Source organism: Colobus angolensis, unplaced genomic scaffold (genome assembly GCF_000951035.1).
Source record: "Colobus angolensis palliatus isolate OR3802 unplaced genomic scaffold, Cang.pa_1.0 Scaffold42, whole genome shotgun sequence".
Classification (NCBI taxonomy): Eukaryota; Metazoa; Chordata; class Mammalia; order Primates; family Cercopithecidae; genus Colobus; species Colobus angolensis.
In genome coordinates this window covers 2183236-2204093 of record NW_012117599.1, presented here as the reverse complement: position 1 = coordinate 2204093, position 20858 = coordinate 2183236, and the positions used below count along the sequence as shown (strand labels likewise).

General features: G+C 43.8%; 1 protein-coding gene across 1 annotated transcript in view; it reads right to left on the bottom strand.

Annotated features, from left to right (window-relative positions):
* The window catches only part of VWA3B (von Willebrand factor A domain containing 3B), a 254456-nt gene that overhangs the window by 129708 nt on the left and 103890 nt on the right, over positions 1-20858 (bottom strand). Inside the window, 1 exon segment of the mRNA XM_011956652.1 lies at positions 1561-1757. Within this exon segment, the coding sequence (XP_011812042.1) occupies positions 1561-1757 (197 nt within the window).

The following is a 20858-nucleotide window of genomic DNA, read 5'->3' as shown; positions in this document are numbered from 1 at the left end:
CTAATTTTTGTATTTTTAGTAGAGATGGGGTTTCACCATGTTGGCCAGGCTGGTCACAAACTCCTGACCTCACGTGATCTGCCCGCCTTGGCCTCCCGAAGTGCTGGGATTATAGACGTAAGCCACCGCGCCTGGCCTATTTTTAAAATGAAAATTTAGTTATGTATGATTTGCTGAACATTACTGAATAATGTCTACAGAACCAGAAAACTGTGCTGGGGGAGGAAACAAACAAATGAGATTTTCCCTGCACTGTAGCAATTACCCTGCATCCTAGGGTAAGCCAGGGAACAAGTCTTGCGTCAATTCCGCATTTTTCTAATTCAGTTTTTGTATTTTCCTCTGTGCAGTTTGTCATAAATGCACAGCAGCGAGGGGGCAAGAACACAACGTGGTGTGGCTCCCACAGCCCCAAAGGACAGTACCCTTTCCATGGAGGGCCTGTGGGGCTCAGTGGCTGGCCAGCCTAATAACAAATGGCAACAGGACTGGAGTTCCACCTCCACTGGAGTTCCAACATCTCAGTCATGACCTTGATATTGAATCGGAGCCTTCGAGAATACATGAGGTGACACTGTATTTGAGGGGGACCTTGATTTTCTTTCCCAGGTGTCTCCTCTGGGCTGCGGTCACCCACCGGTCACCTGCCTGTCTGCCCTGGGCTTGCATTTTATGTTCTCTTCACAGCGTGTACCTGGGACTTTGCCACCTCCTGAAAGAGCCTTCCTTTGGTTTTGCAAATCTGCCAGTTCATTTTATCCTCATTTCTGTTTCCTACTGGGGCACTTCTTAGTCTTTCCACACTTCTAAACCTTCGATACCTCATCTTCTGGCTCCTGTTCTACATCTCTCTGCTTTTCAAGGTGTGGCCCCTGGACCAGCAGCACTAGCATCTCCTGGGGATTGTTATGGATGCAAATTCTTGAGCCCCATTTTGGACCTACTGACTTATATGCATGTTGCTGGAGTTTAGGCAGCACTGCTGTCCAGCACTGTCCTTCACTGGGAGCTAGAGTCGGGCACTAGGAGAAGCTGTATTCCTACAAAACCCACAGTGGAACTGCAGCTTTCAAAGTTTTTCCTGGCTATAGCCCTTTGGAGAATCTGATTCCGTATTTGCTGGGATTGCACTGTATGCTGGCTGACAGTCACTGGAATAATGAGGGAAAACACAAGAAGACCACAGAAACTCCTGCTGCACTGGGCGTACTCACCAGCAATTTCTCTTTTCCATTCAATATGGGGGGACAAAGGGCTTCTCTATTTGCATAATGTTGAATATTTCTGAGACTCATAATGCCTGATTTCTCCAAGCCCAGCCCCTGGCTTATCTATAACTCACTGACGTCTAGAACTCATTCCTAGCCTTGATCTCCACTCCCAGAGATGCCCTTTGGAGAAGGGTGAGGAGGGAAGCAGAGGAATCCCCTTCTTCACAGAAACTCAAGCTGGTTTCTCTCCCTGCTGCCTCTTGGCCCCGCCTTCTGACCTGAGGGAGGCCTCACCCACCCAGGGCTTGAGGGGAGGCCACAGCCCCTCCCAGGAGTGCACTTCACCTACCGCACTGGTCTGCACGGACTCATCCTCCGGTTTGGCTTTTATATCCACAACCCCATCAGCGTGGCGGAAAGAGCAGTCGGCAAGGACGTCATACAAGGATAGCTTCTGGGCCTTCAAGCCATATTTCTGCAGCCACGTCTTAGAGTCCCAGGTGTCTTCTGGATTCGATGCAATCTCAGCAGAGGTTGTTTCTGACTCTGTAGAATCACAGCTCGTCAGCCATTCGTACGGCATGAGCCATTCATCTTACATCCCCAACTTAGTATTGACCAACTTGGAACGTGTTCTTTATTAGACCACAAAACCCATGATTCATTTCAGAAAACAGCTTTCCAAAGCAGGACTGGCAAATAATTATTAGGCTTTTAATGGCAAAAACCGCAATTACTTTTGCAACAACCTAATAATTCAAAAGACTGCAAAGCAGGGTTATTTTTTATTTCACTTCCTCCCCTCCCTAAGTTGACTGGCCCCACGCCTGGGTGGAGGTGACCAGTAGACCAAGGCTGTATGTCAGGAGCCATGTATGTGTAAGGATGAAGTCAGAAGCTCTGGCTTCAAGTCCTGGCTCCATCACCTATGAGCTTGGGCAAGTTGCTCAAACTTGGGTGAGTCACTCCACTTGACCTCTCTTAGCTTAGGCAGGATTCTTCACCTGCAGCTGGAAGATAGTATTTGCTCGGTCTTCCTAGGTAAACTGCAGCAATCCAGTGAGAAGTTACATGAAGCCAGACGCAGTGGCTCACACCTGTAATCCCAGCACTTTGGGAGTCCAAGGCAGGTGGATCACCTGAGCTCAGGAGTTTGAAAACAGCCTGACAAGGCGAAACCGCATCTCTACTAAAAACACAAAAATTAGCCGGGTGTGGTGGCAGGCATCTGTAATCCCAGCTACTTGGGAGGCTGGGGCAGGAGAATTGCTTCAACCTGGGAGGCAGAGGTTGTGGTGAGCCGAGATTGTACCACTGCACTCCAGTCTGGGCAACAGAGCAAGATTCCATCAAAAAAGATAGAAAGATAGAGAGAAAGAGAAAGAAGGAAGGAAAGAAGGAAAGAAGGAAAGAAAGAAAAGAAAGAAAAGAAAGAAAGAAAAGAAAAGAAAAGAAAGAAAGAAAGAGGGAGGGAGGGAGGAATGAAGGAGAGAGAAAGAGAAAGAAAGAATGAATGAAAGGGAGAGACAGAAAAAGAAAGAAAGAGAGAAAGAAAGAGAAAGGAAGAAAGGGAGGGAGAGAGGAAGGAGAGAGAGAGAAGAAAGAAAAAGAAAGAAAGGAAGAAGGAAGGAAGGAGAGAGAAGGAAAGAGAAAGAAAGAAAGAAAGAAAAAAGAAAGAAAGGAGGAAGGGAGGGAGGAGAGAGAGAAGAAAAAATAGAAAGAAAGAGAAGGAAGGGAAGAAGGAAGGGAAGAAGGAAGGAAGGAAGGAAGGAAGGAAGGAAGGAAGGAAGGAAGGAAGGAAGGAAGGAAGGAAGGAAGGAAAAGGCATGTGAATGTGCTTTGTAATGTGGTGGAAACAGAAGCGATGAGGTGGAGCTGACCAACCCACAAAGGCTAGCAGGCTGCCTCCCACGAAGCTCCCTTGTTACCTTGGTGTGTCCTGACTCACAGCCTGGCATTCCACCCTGCAGGCTCAGAAACCTCATGTGCCGTATCTAGGACAACTCACCTTAGCTTCACAGGGTGAAGTACAACCCAGAATGCCAATTGCCTAGACATCTTCAGCCTCAGGCACATTTCCGTGGTGTTTTCCAGGGGTAATCTACACTCTAACTGGGAAGATGTGTTATGTTACCTGAGCAGGACAAGCCAGCATATCACACAAGCAGAAAACTATTTTTCTAGATTACTCAAAACTTGGAACAGCACCTAAGGGAGAATGAGTTACTCAGGGGTGGACACAAAGGAGGGGTGAGGAACTGTGAAGCTGGAAGGAGGCACTGGTGTCTGGAGCTAGCCGTGCACGTCTCCCAACTCTATGCTCAGCAATGGCCACTTGGTAGGCTGAAAGAGACCGTGGTGGGAGTATTTATGGAATCTGGAAGTCAGCACATGCTACACACCGAGGCTTTTTTCATTCCCGGGAGTGGGTTGTTAAACACCTGCACACCACTGGAAGGCAGGCAGAAAGGACGCTGAGCCTTCGGCCCCATTGGGACCGTGGGAGCCCTAGGAAGACGCGGAAGGGGTTCTGGACAGGGCAATGTTTTTTCCCAACAGTGCTATCACGTAGGAGGTCCATCAGCGCTACAGAGTTTCGTTTAACTCCACTTACATTAATGGCTCTCAGCCTTTCACAGTGGCATCCCCTGAGGAGCTTTAAAAGAAATACTGACGCCTGAGTCCCACCCATTAGATTCAGTTTTAACTGGTCTGGGAGTGTGGCCTGGACATTGGGATTTTTTGAAGCTCCCCAGGCAACTGTATTGTGCAGCCAAGCTTTGCCACTGGCTTAAGGTGGAAAGGACTTCTCAGTTATGACTTGGCAACCCCATCAGCTGATGCGTCCATCAGACACAGATACAAGTGAAGTCCTATTAATTAAAAAGTAGCACTCACTGTTAGGGAAACCAAAATATGACCCAGACTTTCCTATTACTATATTTAATGGGATATATAATTAGAACAAGATTGGAAGACATAAATCATGTTAGAGCCAATTCCTTCTGTATAATATGTAAAGGACACATTAATGCTTCATGAGATCCATGTCCTTGAATTTTAATAGAACGCCCTGAAAGAATTCGCTCTGAAACCTACGAGTGGGGAACTTCTCAAAGAAGCTTGTTTTGGATTTTGATCTTTAAACCAACCTGGCATCAGAAGCCCCTCAGAGCAGCATCCCCGACACCGGGAACTGGCTTCTCCATGAATCATAAAGCATCTTTTCACCCTTCTCCGGGAGCTCAAGCCAGAGGCTTCTCAGAGCTGCGAGTCCCTGGGGTTCGCCTGCACACTCTCGCCCATCACACAGAGGCAGCAAAAAGAGGGCGCCGCCGTTTCTGTCAGGGAGATCAGCCTCCTTGGAGAAACCCTTGGGGCGACATTTTCCTCAATTTTTATTAATTATATTCCCATTCACTGCGTTTTTGCTTAGGAAGACCTTTCCTTTTCTCCTCTCCCTTTTTTTCCTGATCAATAGGTGTAGCAGGAAATTAAATTTTCATTCAATTATTTCCATAAAAACACACACCTTACTATAACCTTCTGCTGTGTTTTGGGCTGCCTTCTTTTAAAAAAGATAAGAGCCCTCTGTCAAGTATAAATTCAAGCTTGCCATAGAACTTCCTAAAAACACATTCGAACCAATCCTTCTGAAAGAGGCAGTGACTAACTTCTGACTCCAACTTCACCATGGACCAGACAGTGCAGTCCTGAGGGCAGGATTCAGGCTCCCAATTACCATCTGAAAGGGGGTTCAGGCAAGCTGCCAGAGCAACCTGAACTTTCATAGAGGAAAGAAGGGTGACCAAGCAATCGAAACCAAAGAGCCCAGGCACTCTAAAGCTAAAGAAAGGAGGGGAAAAAAAGAAAAAAAAGAAAAAGAAAAAAAAAGGAGGAAATCTTTTAACTTCCAGTGCTAATTACACCAATTCATGGCTGAGTCTCATTTTCCTGGGAGGGGCAGGGAAGCGCATCATCCATTCATTAGCGTCACTTACTAAGGGGTCCTTCCCATTCCCCAGCAGTTAGCTGAATTAAAAATGCTACATGAATTCTCACCCACAGAGAATTCATTTATTCTAGAGGTATGCGCTCACAGCTAATCCTGATTACACGGCGTTCCTATTCCCCAGGACAGATTGCTAAAGACGTTCTTTCTGTTATGAGAAGGGAACACATCTATGCTACAGGATTAACCAGCCCTGTCCTCCCCATCCTACTTGTCAATCTCAGAACATTTTTCAGTGAAAAAGACCTACTGGGAAAATGCTTCTGAAAACCATCCCTGCTACAGCCAGGGCCACACACACAAAGATAAATTGGGCACACTTTTCCTTGCCCACTCCTCTCCCTGTTCCTCATCCAACCGCCCTCCAGGTTCAGCTCCAGAGCGGCTCACAGCCATCAGGGATTTCTCACCACCATAACTCCCTTCTCCCATCCTGCTCCACTAAAGGTTACTTGCCTGGCACCTCACTCCTGCCATGCTAGCCCCACACGCCTTTCAGGAGGGCTGTCAGCAAATGAATCAACTAGAACTCTAGATCAAGTCTGACATTTCCAAGAGTGGGTCCCACAGAAACTGCTTCCACTGCATGTCAGTGGCTTCTACTCAGGAAGAGGATTCCTTAAACAAAAAGTTCGGGGAGCTTGAAAAGAAGGTTTCAAGGGGTTCTTGATCACAGGACTTCTCTAAGACTTTCTTAGGGGAATGGGCAGTGGGGCTTACCATAAGCAAGATTCCCAAAGCTGTTTAGCCCCAGAGTCTTTCTGCATAGAACGTTTTAGAGGGCTTGTATTTAACGGGCCATAACCCCTGTGATCACAGGTGCCATGAGACAATGAACAAACTCTTGGCCACCACATGGGGAGTGGCACAGGAGAAGAATGCTGTGAATTAGCTGAAAAGGAAGGCAGAAGGAAAGAAGGAAGGAAGGAGGAAGAGAAAGAAGGGAGGGAGGGGAAGAGAGAAGGAAGGAAGGAAAGAAGGAAGGAAGGAGAGGAGGGAGGGAGGGAAGGAGGGAGATGTTTGGTACAACATGGAACAAGTGAGATTAGGAAGTGAGACAGGATTGATGGAGTTAGGGAAATTTAGACTGAGTGACCTGAAATTCACATGTTAAGTGGTGAGGATGAGGGAAGGAGGGAGGGAGGGAGGCAGGAAAGAAGGGAAGATAGAAGGGAGGGACGGAGGGGAGGGAGAACAGAAGAAGGGAAGGAAGGAAGGGAGGGGAGAAAAGAAGGAAGGAAACCAGAATTGAGGACAGCTGGGAAAGGAGGGAGACAGGTAGCAACTGTCAGGAATAGAAATCTGGTCCCGCCTGCTGGTGAGATGAGTGAGGTTTCAGCCCTGTGAGCCGGTTAAGCATGGAGCAGCTGCAAGGGCTGTGAGTTCTCTGAAAGTAAGATGAAGCTCATCCCAGGCTGCGATCCAGGAGCCAGGTGGCGACAGTGTGGTGTGAGAGAGCAGCTCATCTCTGAGCAATCAAGCCCTTTGTCTGCTGCAGTTGTTAACTAAACCGGCTGTTAACCTACGCTTGCTAAAGTACCATGCAATAAGCATATCTGCCTGGCACTGCAGGGGAGCCAAGAAATGGGGAGGAGGGGATGAAGGAGATGGAGGATGGTAACGCGCCAACATTCTACCCAACTGATTCACTGTGGAGATCAGGTAAATGTTCTCTGGAGCACCCCCACGGGCTACACACAAGGACTGAGGGCCAAATAAAACCTCTGTTATAAAGAAGGGCTCCATGGCATGCCCAACTGGAAAAATGATTCCAACCCATAGTGTTCTCAATTCCTATAATCCTCTGGAGGTAGAGATGGGAGAGAGAGAAAAGAAATAAAAAACAAGGAGGCAAAAAATAAGCAGACATAAAAACAAAGAACATCAAACACCAATAACAGAAAGAACACGGAAGAGAAGCTAATGCCCCCTAAAGACATGGTTCAACATTTCCCTCACTTTCTCTTCTGCCTTATGATTCTGAAAAAAGGAATCTTAAAAAGAATTATTTTAGATATAAGGTGTGAATGATGCAGCTGCAGGAAGAATTTTTAAACTACAGCACCTGCAGCTGGCTACAGAGAGATAAGGAGCAGTTAATTTAGCGACAAGCCTGCATGAAGACTGAGAAGAAAGCACTAAAGGGACTACAGACTGCAAGAGAAGAATTATAAAAGCCACATCTTACTGTGTCTACATCTAACTAGCATTTAAAACAAATTGAAAATAGTTGATCAGTGAGGTAGGCATCAGACTGTACCTTAGGCTATTACTTCTTTAAAAATAGCTGTGGTACCACAAGATAAACACAGACTGATTCAAGATGTTTGGTACAACATGGAACAATTGAGATTAGGAAGTGAGAAAGGATTGATGGAGTTAGGGAAATTTAGACTGAGTGACCTGAAATTCACATGTTAAGTGGCAAGGATGAGAATCCTAAAACTGAGTGTGAATGCTAGAATAAAACCAAGATGGAAAGCTGAATCTACTTCCTTCAGAAAATTAAAATATTTGTCACCTTTGTGATCTTGCATCACTGTTGCTGAGGTTTTTAAAAAAATCTTTAGTCAGCATATTTATTTCATATATTATTTCAAAAACTTTTTGAGATATAATTCACATATTATAAAATTCGACAGCAAGGTGACTATAGTTAATGGTGATAAATTATATTCTTGAAATTATATTCTTGAAACCAAAGAGAACTATTAAGTGCTCTCACCACAAAAATGTTTACTATGTGAGGTAATCTAATTTTTAATTAGCTAGATTTAACAAAATTTCACAATGTACATATACTTCAAAACATCATGTTGTACATGATAAATAGATACAATGTTATCTGCCAAATTAAAAAAAATAAAGTATTGGTGTTAATTATTCTTTAAACACTTGAAAGAAGTCACCAGTGAAGACATTTGGTCCTAGCTTCTCTTTGTGCAGACTTTTAAAAAAAATTACTAACACACACAGTTGCTTATGACAGATCTATGCAGAATTTCCATTTCTTCTTGAGTGAGTTTTGGTAGTTTGTGTCTTTCTAGGAATTTGTCCATTTTGTTTAGGTTATCTTATTCATCAACATACAATTGTTCATAGTAGTCTCTTATAATCACTTTTATTATCAAAAGGCTGGTACTCATACCCCTTCTTTCCCATTCCTGGTTTTAGTAATATGGGTGTCTTTCTCTCTCTCCCTCTCTCTCTCTCTCCTTTCTTGGTTTGTCTAGGTAAGGATTTGTCAGCTTTGTTGATCTTCTAAAGCAACAAACATTTAATGTTTTAATTTTATTGTTTTTCTATTTTTCATTTTATTTATAGCTTCTCTAATTTTTTTTTATTATTTCCTTCCTTCTGTTTGTTTCACTTTAGTTTACTCTTCTAATTTCTTAAGGCAGAGGTTTGGATAATTGATGTGAGATCTTTCTTCTTTTTTGAGGTAGGTATTTTCAGCTAAGCACTGCTTTAGTTGTATCCCATAGGTTTTGGAATGTCAAACTTTTTGTTTTCATTCACTTCAAATAATTTTAAAATTTTCTGTTTGATATATTTCACCCTCTGGTTATTTAGAAGTATGTTGTTAGTATTCACATATTTGTCAATATTCAAAATGTCTTACTCTTATTTTAATTTCATCCATTGTAGTCAGAAAGATACTTTGTATGATTACAATCCTTTTAAACTTACTGCAACTTGTTTTGTGGTCTAACATATGGCCTATTCTAGAGAATGTACACTTAAGAATATGTATTCTACTGCTGTTTCATATAATCTTCTATAGATGTCTATCAGATTTAGTTGGTTTGAAGTGTTGTTTAGTCTTTTATTTCCTTGTCAATCTTCTGCCTAATTGTTTCATCCCATATTGAAAGTGGGATAATGAAATCTTCATCTACTATCATCAAACTATAGAAGACCTTTCAATTCTGTCAGTTTTTGCTTCTTGTATTTTGGTAAACTGTTGTTACATGCACATGATTATGTATTCATAATTGTAACATCTTCCTGGTAAATAATTGACACTTTTATCATTACCAAATGTCCTTTGTCTCTAATAAGAATTTCTGTCTTAAAGACTCTTTTGTCTGAAATTAGTGTAACTATTCAGTTCTCTTTTTGTTACTTATTTGTATGGTATATCTTTTTCCATTCTTTACATTCATCCTATTTCTGTCATTCAATCTAAAATGTGTCTCTTGTAGACAGCATATAGTTAGATCATGCAGTTTTTTGTGTGTGTGTTTTGTTTTGTTTTGTTTTTACTTATTTGCCATTCAATTAAAGTGTTTAATCCATTGACTTTTTCCTTCTTTTTTTCTTTTTCTTTCTTTTTTTTTTTAGAGAGTTAAGCACTCACTATCCTGTCCAGACTGGAGTGCAGTAGCTATTTACAGGTGCAATCACAGTGCACTGCAGCCTCAAACTCCTGGCTTCAAGCAATCCTCCAACCTCAGCCTCTCAAGTAGCTGGGACTACAGGTGTGTGCCACTGTGCCCAGCTAATCCATTTACACTTCATATAATAAATGATATGGTAAAATTAATGTCTGCCATTTTGTTATTTGTTTTCTACATGTCATATATTTTTCATTCTTCTATTCCTCTATTACTACCTTATTTCGTGTTAACTGAATATTTTCTAGTATTCAATTTTAAGTTATTTGGAATTTCTTTTACTATTTCTTAGTGGCTGCCATGGAGATTTTAATCAAAATCTTAACTTATCACTCAGATTAATCAACTTAATTTCAATAATATACAAAACATTAAATCTATATAACTCTACTGCCTCCCCCCTCCATTGTGTTGTTATTCTCATATAAAGTATACCTTTAAACACGTGTGTTTATCAGAACAGATTAAAATTTTTTTGCTTTATAAAGTTGTCTTTTGAATCAGATAGGAGAAAAAATAGTTACAATATACAAAAAATATATTTATACTATAATTTCTGTTTACCCACATAGTTATCTCTATTGGTGCCCTTTATTTCTTCCTGTGGATTCAAGTTATTCTCCAATAGTCTTTCATTTTATCCTGAAGGATTTCCTTTAGTATTTCTTTAGGGCAGGTTTGCTGAAAGTAAATTCTCTTGGTTTTTGTTTATATTAATTTTCCCTTTTTTTTTGAGACAGAGTCTCACTCTGTCACCCAGCCTGGAGTGCAGTGGCACGATCTCAGCTCACTGTAACCTCTGCCTCCTGGGTTCAAGTGATTCTCCTGCCTCAGCCTCCTGAGTAGCTGGACTTTATGGTATGCCATTGGTCTCTTAGACTCTGTTAGGTTTTTTTTCATTCTTAATCCTTTTGTTCTTCAGACTGGTTAAGCTCAGTAGAGCTATCTAAAAGTTCATTGGTTTGTTCTTCTGCTTGCTCAAATCTGGTGTTGAATCCCTCTAGTCAGTTCCTCATTTCAATACTTTGTACTCCAGAACTTTTTTCAACTCCAGAATTTCTATTTGCTTCTTAAAAAATAATTTCTCTCATTATTGATATCTCTATTTGGTAAGACATTGTTCTTATACTTCCTATGTTCTTCAGACATAGTTTCCTTTAGTTCTTTGACATATTTAAAATCACTTATTTAATATCTTTATCCAGTAAGGTCAATGTCTGGGCTTCCTCCTGGACATGCACAGTTTCCTCATGGACAGTTCCCATGGATTGCCTTTTTTCCTTTGTATGGTCCATACTTTGTTTCTTTGCATGCCTCGTTTTTGTTGTTGTTGTTGACAACTGGACATTTTAAATAATAAAATACAGCAACTCTGGAAATCAGATTCTCCCACCTGCCCAGAGTTTGTTGTGATTCTGTTTGTTTATGACTCCTGAATTCTGTAAAATCTGCATTCTTTGTCATTTATAGCCACTGGAGTCTCTGCTCAGTTAACTCAGTGGTCAGCTAATAATTGAACAGAGATTTCCATACATCTTTTGAACTATTCCTTGCTGAGGAGCTGTGTGTGTATCAGGCCACACTTGCCACGCTGCAGCAGTGAACAACTCTCCCTCAGCCTTTACTTCCTGCTTGTGCACAACCTCAAGCTCAGCCCAAGATGAGAGCTGAGGGCCCTCCTGAGTCTTTTTTTGAACATATGCATAGCCTGGGCATGCCCACAGCCCTGTGCATGTGCCTGCCTGGGCTATGCATGATAGATTCCCAGTAACACCCCAGAGCTTTGGAAAGACCAATGGACATCCCATTCCCCAGTTTTTCACCTTAAGTGTTTTGGTTTACCTCTTGTTCATCCTGACTGTTATCTACAACCTCAGTCAGCCACAAAGTTAATCAATCACTTCTCATTGTTTTTGACAACTGTCCCCAGAGAAAAGGCTTTTCCCACGGAGGAAGAACTGAGTGAAGTCAAATAAAGAAAGCTTTGTAAGTGGGGTCTTCCAGAAAGCCAGCAGACAGGTCCAATAATGAGAATTATTCTGGAAACGAGGCTTTGAAGGAACTCCAACCCCATCCTGCCCCCTCCAGTGGCTGTGAGCCTGCGGTTTCCACTGTGACCACAAACTGTTGGTTTTCAAGGTTAGCGAGAAGCTGGAGCTGGGGAATGTGAATAGGACTAGCTAAAATGCCACCAACTCACTGTTCTTACTGAGATTCAATTTTTTTTTTTTTTTTTGAAAAAACACTCCCCAGATTGCTGCACACCTTGGGTTAATTTCTAGAGTTATGAAAAAGTTGATTCTGATAAGGTCCTTGTGCCTTCTATGAAGAAGTTTTGAAGGTCCTTAACTCTGCCATTTTTGCCCAGGTATTTTGGTGTTTCCATAATTAGGGGCCCAAATACACTAAATATAATTACTCAATAGGTTTGTTGGGCTTTTCCACAGTCATTTTTTTTTTCTTTTGAGACTGAGTCTCGCTCTGTTGCCCAGGCTGGAGTGCAGTGGCACAATCTCAGCTCACTGCAACCGCCGCCTCCTGGGTTCAAGTGATTCTCCTGCCTCAGCCTCTCAAGTAGCTGGGACTACAGGCGCACGCCACCACGCCCAGCTAAGTTTTGTATTTTGAGTAAAGACGGGGTTTCACGATGTTGGCCAGAATGGTCTCGATCTCTTGACCTCGTGATCCGCCCACCTTGGCCTCCCAAAGTTCTGGGATTACAGGCGTAATCCACTGGCGCCCAGCCCTCTACAGTCATTTTTTAACAACATGATTTTTAATGTTGACATTTCACCATACCTGTATTGCATTCCAATATTTTTCCCAAGTTAAATGCATAGCATCTACAAAATTCTAATCAACCAATTCTCCCAAATTTGAGGAGAAAATTTTGAGAAATTAATCTTGAATCATGGGAGAATTAAATGGTATTTTTCTGCAAATGTTTTGCCACATGTGCTTTTTGTCTGGAAAATACAGAGCTCAGTGCCCATTGGAAAATGCGTTGTTTGGGTAAACACAGTCTTGGTCCTTTCTAGCATTCTCACTTGTTGCTTATTAATCAACCTTGTCAAAGTTCATTTGACTACACAGAGAGCTTTACAGATATAAAGGCATTCTGAAGAAAATGTGAGTTCTAGGAAGAAATATTATTTTATCCTTTGCCTTGCCTGAAGTGTGAACACTTTGACAAGTGTGCCATTTGCTTCTGGTTGCATAAGAAATCAGCTGTGCCCTGCCCCAGATCTCTTCTGCAGCCTTCTTCGAGCAAAAAGGGAAGACACTCTTGAGAAGATAAACATGTACAAGTACTCTGTAAATTAGCTTGTTCTGCTCTCAAATTGCAAGTCACCCTGTTGGCAAAATGGTCTTCATCTAGTACACTTATTAAACATCTAGCATTGGTGCAGAACAGAAAACTCAGATGATATTTCACCTCTGTGGATATCACAGTCCAAAGAACTTGGGGTCAAAGATTCAGAAACATGGGGTTCCTGCTTGATACACCTTTATTTATCTTTATACCAAGAATGTTCACTTCACCCCAATAGTGTATCTGAATTCTCCACCTACATAGTCAATTGCCTCCTCTATTTCTCTACCAGGCTCTCAAGGATGCTTCAGTCTCAACAGGTTCAAACAAAGTGTGTCATCCCCCATTCCCACCTGGTTCTCCTCCAGCATTCTCTCAACATAGTGGACGACACTGTATCCATCTAGGAGCTTACTTTTGACACCTCCATCTCCCCCACCCCCAAGTCCTATTGATACGAAGTGCTGGGAAGGGAAGAGCTGGTCCCTTTAAATGATATGGAAGTGGGGAAGGAAAGTGCTGGGTACAGGAAGGGTGTGGACCCTGGCTAGGGCTCCACCCCCATGGACCTAGGTGAGGATATGTGTTTCTGTTTTCCTGCCCAAATGTTGCATTTCCCAAGACCACCCTGGCCTGTCATGCCCCCATTCTGTACAGAGACAGAAGCAGCTGGACATTGAGAGGAGCGTATCAGAGGAGGAACACACAGGCGGCTGGATGTCGGGAGGAATGCACTGGCATGCCAGCAGGCCACTGACCAGCAGAATGACGCAGAGTTTGGCTGGGGTAGTCAGAGGAGAGCCCGGGCTGCCAAGCAGCCTGACTCCAGGGGAAAACCATCACCCTTCTGGCTCCCCCATCTGCTGAGATGCTTCCACTCAATAAAACCACTCATTCTCAAGCACACGTTTGATATGACTCTTCCAGTACACCAAAGCAAGAATCCAGGATACCGAAAGCCTCTGTCCTTGCGACAAGGTAGAGGGTCAAATTGAGGTGGTTAACACAAGCAAGAGCATCCTGTAACACACGCCCATTGGGGCTGCAGGAGCTGTAAACATTCACCCCCAGACACTGCTGTGGGGTTGGCACCCTACAGCCTGCCCGTCTGAATGGCCCCCTAGAGGTTTGAGCAGCGGGGCACTGAAGAAGCAAGCCACTCCCCCATCACACATCCTGCAAGGGGGACAGGGGAACTTTTCCTGTTTCGCTGTCAATTCAACAACCAAACTCTCCCTCATACCTGCCCATTTATCACCTTCACAGGCTCCTCCTGCTCTTGTTCAGGATTGCCAGCGTCACTGTACTAACATCTTTATTCTCTTCCCTCATCCTGTTGGTCCCCTCATCTCCAACTTGTTTCCCACCCAGTAGCCAAAGTGATTTTTTTTTTCTAAATGTAAATCTGATCTTAGCATTCTCCTGCTTACAATCCCCTAGCGGCTGGCCACTGGTATGAAATTGAGGGTGAACCCCTGTACCGCGGCCTCCAGGGCCAGCACAATTGGGTCCCTGCCTTCCTCTCCAGACTCATCACTGGACACTGCGCCCCAGCCACACTGCTCTTTCCAGTTCTTCGAAAGTGCTGTTCTCCTTTCTGCCTCAGGGCCTTTGCATACGCTGTTCTTCTTCCTGGCAAGCACTCCCCGCTCTCTCCCATCCTTTCACCTCATTCACTTACCTCTTCAACCCTCAGATATCAGCTCCAAAGTTATTTCCTCAGGAAACCTTTCCTTGACCCTGGGAATAGCTCAGAAGCTCCCACTTTTCCTCAGTCGTGAATACCCCATTTGTGTTCATCTGATTTTCTACCTTCATGGAGCAAGAGATGGTTCATGTAGGTCCTGCTTTATGATGGCCCATTCCATGTCTCTTATTTACCATTATGTAATCATCTACCACAGTGCTACATAGAGTAAGCACTAAATAAACGAAAGAATAGACAAGTGCATTAACCTTTGCTGAAGCCCTCATTACATCCTACCTATGGGACAGCACAGGTCTAGGTGTTTTATGTGTGTTTTCTCATTTAACTTTCATAACAGTCCATGCAGTAGGTATTATCATTATCATCCACATTTTGCAAATAAGGAAACTGAGGCACAGATAAGTGTCTTGCCCAGCATCACACAGCAGGAGTGGGCAGAATCAGGTTTAATATCTTTCTGGCTGGGTGCAGTGGCTCACGCCTGTAATCTCAGCACTTTGGGAGGCCGAGGCGAGTGGATCACGAGGTCAAGAGATCGAGACCATCCTGGCCAACATGGTGAAACCCCATCTCTACTAAAAATACAAAAAATCAGCCGGGCATGGTGGCGGGCACCTGTAGTCCCAGCTACTCGGGAGGCTGAGGCAGGAGAATCGCTTGTACCTGGGAGGCAGAGGTTGCAGTGAGCCGAGGTCGCACCACCGCACTCCAGCCTGGTGACAGTGATATTCTGTCTCAAACAAACAAAAAATCTTCCTAACTCTGAGCCTGCGTACTTCATCACCACCTGGGACTATAAAGACATCTTGTTGATTATTTAATACAATTGCTAATGAAAATAAGCACCATCTCCCTCTCCATCTATTCAAAAAATATGTGCTCTAAACTCCTGTAGACCTACTGTAGGTTACAGCGGCCTGCAGAGCCTGAATGAACCTTTCGCCATTTCCTCGTCTTTTGAAACTGAATTTGGTATTCTGAAACAAGCAAGTATTTGGAGTCGAATCTTGAGTCTCAGATGGTAATCTTTTGGACTGTCTCTGCTCATGACTGAAGCATGACTACACAGTGTGATTAGACTAATGATCTCTACTGGGTCACAAAATGGCTGTGAAGGTTATTCCAAATGAGGAGTCCCTGAAATGCTTTGAGAGGCAGCCTCATCAAAGAAGGGTCAAGCTTCCCAAACTTTGGACAAATTCTATTGATTGACTCATTGATTCACTGATTCATTCATTCATTTTGAGACACAGTCTCGCTCTGTCACCCAGGCTGGAATGCCGTGGTGCGATCACCACTCACTGCCACCTCGACTCCCCACTTCTCGACTCAAGCGATCCTCCTACCTCAGCCTCCCAGGTAGTTGGGACTACAGGTCTGGACTGAAGTGATCTGCCCACTTCAGCCTCCTAAAGTGCTGAGATTACAGGTGTGAGCCACCACGCTCAGCCTGGATAAATTCTTCAACGTTTTGTGAGAAAAGCCACCTTCGTGTTTGAGGGTCATGCCTAGAACAGGCACACTGAGACACACACATACAGACACAGACAGACGCACACAGAATGCCCAGGTGTGTCCCACCCACGTCTCTGAACAGCTCAGCGCCAGAGGAGTGACTCTCCTTCTCTCTTTTTTCACTTTACCGAGAGTTGTATTGAGCTACAATTGACATATAATATCTCATACGCCTTCAAAGTATACACATTGGTAAGTTTCCACATACATATGGTTAGATGTATGTTTATCACCTTGCTGTTTGTTTTCTATTAGCCCTATCTGTTCTTTGTTCTTTTTTTTTTTTTCCTGACAGTTTTGGTTTGTGTATTTTTAATTCCATTTTATTTCCTTTGTCAGCTTGTCTTGTTATTTCAGTGGTTATCTTAGGTTCATAGTACACATCTTCAACTTCTCGTAGCCTAACGTCAAGTAATATGACATCGCTTCGTGTATACTATGTGCCAATGATAAACCATTTCAGCTCGCGTATGTCTGAAAATGTCTTTATTTTGCCTTTGTTTTTGAAAGATATTTTTCTTTGTGTAGAATTCTAGGCTGAATGTTTCAGGTACTGAAAGAAAAAATGCTGCCCCGCTGTCTTTTCATTTGAGTGAGAAATCTGCTGTCATCCTTGTCTTTGTGGCTTTGTGCATATCTTTTTTGTCGTTGTTCTGGCTGCTTTTAAGATTCCCTCTGTATTACTGATTTTAAGCAAACCAATTAAGATGTCTCTGGGTGTAGTCTTCCGTATTTTCTTGTGTTTAGCATTCACTGAGCTTCTTGGATCTCTGGGTTTGTAGTTTTCATCAAATTTGGAAACTTGTCAACACATTTCTTTAAATATTTTTCTGTTCCCTGCCCCTTCTACTTCCTCCCCTCAGGAATCCCATCTAATGTATATTTGGCCACTTGAAATTGTCCCACAGTTCACAGATGCTCTTTTGGGTTTTTCAAAATTCTTTTTTTCCTATGTCTGTCTCATTTTGGATAGTTTCTATTGCTGTCTTCAAGTCCACTCATCTCTTTTCCTGCAATGTCTAATCTGCCATTGATTCCATTTAGTAAGCTTTTCATCTAACATATTTTCTTAAGTTTTCATCTCTAAAACTTCAGTATGTGTCTTTTTAAAATATTTTCCTTGTCTAGACTTAGCTTTTGAACATATGGAATACAGTTATCACTCTGAGTGATTCTTCCGCCAATTCTAATGTCTGTGTTAGTTCTCAGTCAGTTTTGATTGATGGATTTTTCTACTTATTACGGGTCACATTTTTCTGCTTTTCACGCCTTGTAATCTTTGATTAGATGCCAATCATTGTGAGTTTGACCTTGTTGGGTACTGGATGCTTTTGTTCTTATACATTTTCTTGAGCTTTGTTCAGAAATGCAGCTGTGTTACCTAGAAATAGTTTGTTCTTTTCATGTCTTGCTTTAATGATTTCTTAGGAGGGCCCAGAGCAGTGCTTGATTTAAAGCTAATTATTCCCCATGACTGAGGCAAGACCTTGCCAAGTAGTCTCCCCAGGGACCCATGAATTCTAAAGCTTTCAGGCTGATGAGAACAGGCACTGTTCTTGGTTCTGCGTGAATTCCAAGCCCCGTTACTTCTAATTCTTTCCAACGGCCCTTTCCCATACTCTTCTCACATGCATGAGCTGATCAGTATTCAAATGAACTCTGGAGGGGAACCCTTTGCAGATTTCTGGATGTCTCTCTCTATGCATCTGTCTCCTCTCTGGTACTTTGTCCTGTGAATTGTAGCTGCCTTGGTCCCTCCAGACCCTCAGCTCTGTCTCCCAAACTCAGGATGTGTTCTGGGCTCCGCTTGGGTTCCTCCTCTGTGCACCAGGGCCTAGAAACTCTCAAGCCAGGAAGCGAGGGAAACCTAGAGCTCACCATTTTTTTGCCCTGTATGTCAGAAATCACCAGCCTTCATCATTAGTGTTCCGAGTCCTACAAATCATCGATTCATATATTTTTGTCAGTTTTTTTTTTTTTCCAGGGAACTCTCATGTCCTGCTCTTGGTAATTAAAAGAGGTTTAAAAAAAAAAAAAACTATCAGTGGCCTTACCTTCTTCTCACCTTCTTTTCATCCCGGGCACCAGACTCATGAGACATTTCTCCCAGCAACTGCTCTCCTGATCCTATGGACCTGTATGTGCCAGGTGACCTGGAACCACTGTGCAGAATGGCAGTTTGCTGGATCTCCTCCGATCCGCCCCTTCCCTCTCCTGCTGGCCACCTTCTCTCCTGGGGTCTGCAGGTCCTGAGCAGTCAGCTTAGGGGAACAGCTGCTGCCTTCCTAGGAGGCCGTCCAAGCCAGTCTTGCACTGAGCCAGCTTTTGCCTCAGTAACTCTGGGCTGCGGTGGGAACGAGAGCAGGTCGGACACGTGGTATAGACTCTGGGGCCAGATTGAAGTTACGAAAGCTGAGATGGCTAGCCAATGATGAAAGGTCCTGGCCAAACTTTCCTTTTTAAATAGAGATGGTACTTTCAAGAAATCTTTGAAAATTTCTGCCTAGAGTTATTTTGGGTTTTAGTTTGTGTGTGTGTGTGTGTGTGTATTAGATTGAAACAAAGGGAACTGATACATCATTGTCCAATATCTGAGGCTTATAACTCATCTGTTTCCTGTAGAAATAACATCCAAGACCTTCTGTTAACTCTTAGGACTAACTACACCAAACTGAAATACGCCTCGTATTAGTCAGCTTGGGCCGCCGTCACAAAACACCAGAGGCTGGGGGGCTTAAAGGCCGACATTTATTTTCTCTCTGTTTGAGGGTGGAGGTCCAGGATGAAGGTGCCAGCAGTGCTGGTTTCTGATGAGGTTGTTCTTCCTGGCTAGGAGATGGCCACCTTCTCTCTGTGCTGCACACGACCTTTCCTCCGTGTGCTTGTGAGGAGAAGGCTCGCTGGTGTCTCTCCCTCTTCTTACAAAGACACCAATCCTATCAGATTAGGGCCCTCCTGTTATGACCTCATTTAACCTTAATTACCGTTTTGTTGCTTGTTTGTTTGTTTTGAGACAGAGTCTTGCTCTGTTGCCCAGACTGGAGCGTAATGAGGCAATCTCTACTCACTGCAGCCTCTACCTCCTGAGTTCAAGCAATTCTTGTGTCTCAGCCTCCCGAGTGCCTGGATTAAAGGCCTGTGCCACTACACCTTGTTAATTTTTGTATTTTTGGTAGAGATGGGGTTTTGCCATGTTGACCAGGCTGGTCTTGAACTGCCGACCTCAGGTGATCCACCCTCCTTGGCCTCCCAAAGTGCTGGGATTACAGGCGTGAGCCACCATACCTGGTCCCTGAATTACCTTTTTAAAGACCCTATCTCCAAATACAGTCACATGGTGGGGGCTTCACTGTATGAATTTGGTGGGGCACAATTCAGTCCGCACACTCCCCCAAACAAATGCCTTAGCAGCAGGCTCCCCCGTTCTCTTTGCCGGGCAGAGGTGCTGGGTTTGGCCTGGGTCCCCTGCTGGGTGTTCATTTTCTTCATCTGCAGGATGACAGGGGACCGTCTGGGTTTTCCAGTGGGTGTCACTACACGTGAGCAGCTCCTCCAGACAAGCCTATTAGGCCCTCTCAGGAACCCCCAGGGAGCCAACCCTAGCAATGTAACCACGGCAGCCCGTGCCCCAGGCCCAAGTCAGGAACCCAGTCACAGGAAAAGGCCACAAGCGGCAGGAATTTATCAAGTCACACAGAGCAGGCTTGCCCATGTCTCAATCTCTCTCTCCCTCTACACCAGTCCCCGTCCCCATTTCTCCTCTAACTGCATCCCTTTCCGGGCCGGCCTGCCCTCCCTGCTCTCTGCCCACTGCACCTCTGTTACCCAGGAGGCACTGCAGCCTGGCTGGTTCCAAAATTAGTCACACACTTGGATCACCTGGGGAGCTTTCAAAAGTCCCAGTGTCCTCCCTTAGGGATTAAATCAGGATGATTTAATCAGACACCCTGATTCCATGGCTGATGGGTGGGAGGCAGACATCAGTACTTTTACTGGTGGACCAGGTTTCAAATCTAGGCTCCATCACTCGTTAGCTGTGTAGCTTTGGGCAAGTTACTGAAGCCAAAATGGAGATAATAGTAGCAGTAGCACCTGTCTCTTAAGATTGTGGCAAATATGAAATGAGTTAATACTCATAAGGAGCCTTAAACAGTGCCTGAGGTGTAAGGTATGTGCATCTACCAGGTGTGCCCCAAAGGAAACCAGCACCTTACAGAGGCAAGGCCAGGCAGGAGAATCTGTATACCAACTCCCCCAAGTGTGAAAGGGGAAAGAATGAGCGGACATCAAGCTCCTGCTTGGTGTGGAGCATGCGTCGTTGCATTTCATCTGCACAGGGGTTCCTCAGCATCAAGATTATGATAGTGGTTGTGTAGAAGAATACGGCTGAAAGAGACAAACTCAGGTGGGTCTAGTGATGGAGCTGGGATTTATAACCGGGTCTTTCTCACCCCTAAACTCACGCCCTTTGTTATGAAAAATGCTTTGCTTTATGAGAAAGAAAAGGGAGAAAATCCTTTGTGTGGTCTCAATGTCATTCACGAGCAAAAATGCAATGAGCTTGTTTGTATGGTGCAGTTGTGGGGCTGGAACACTTAAACACCAAGAAGAGTTTTCATTTACTCAGAATCGGGCAGGTGCTAATTAAATCATGGAAACTAATATTAAGATGAATATAGCCCCACTGCTAGCATTGTTTGTA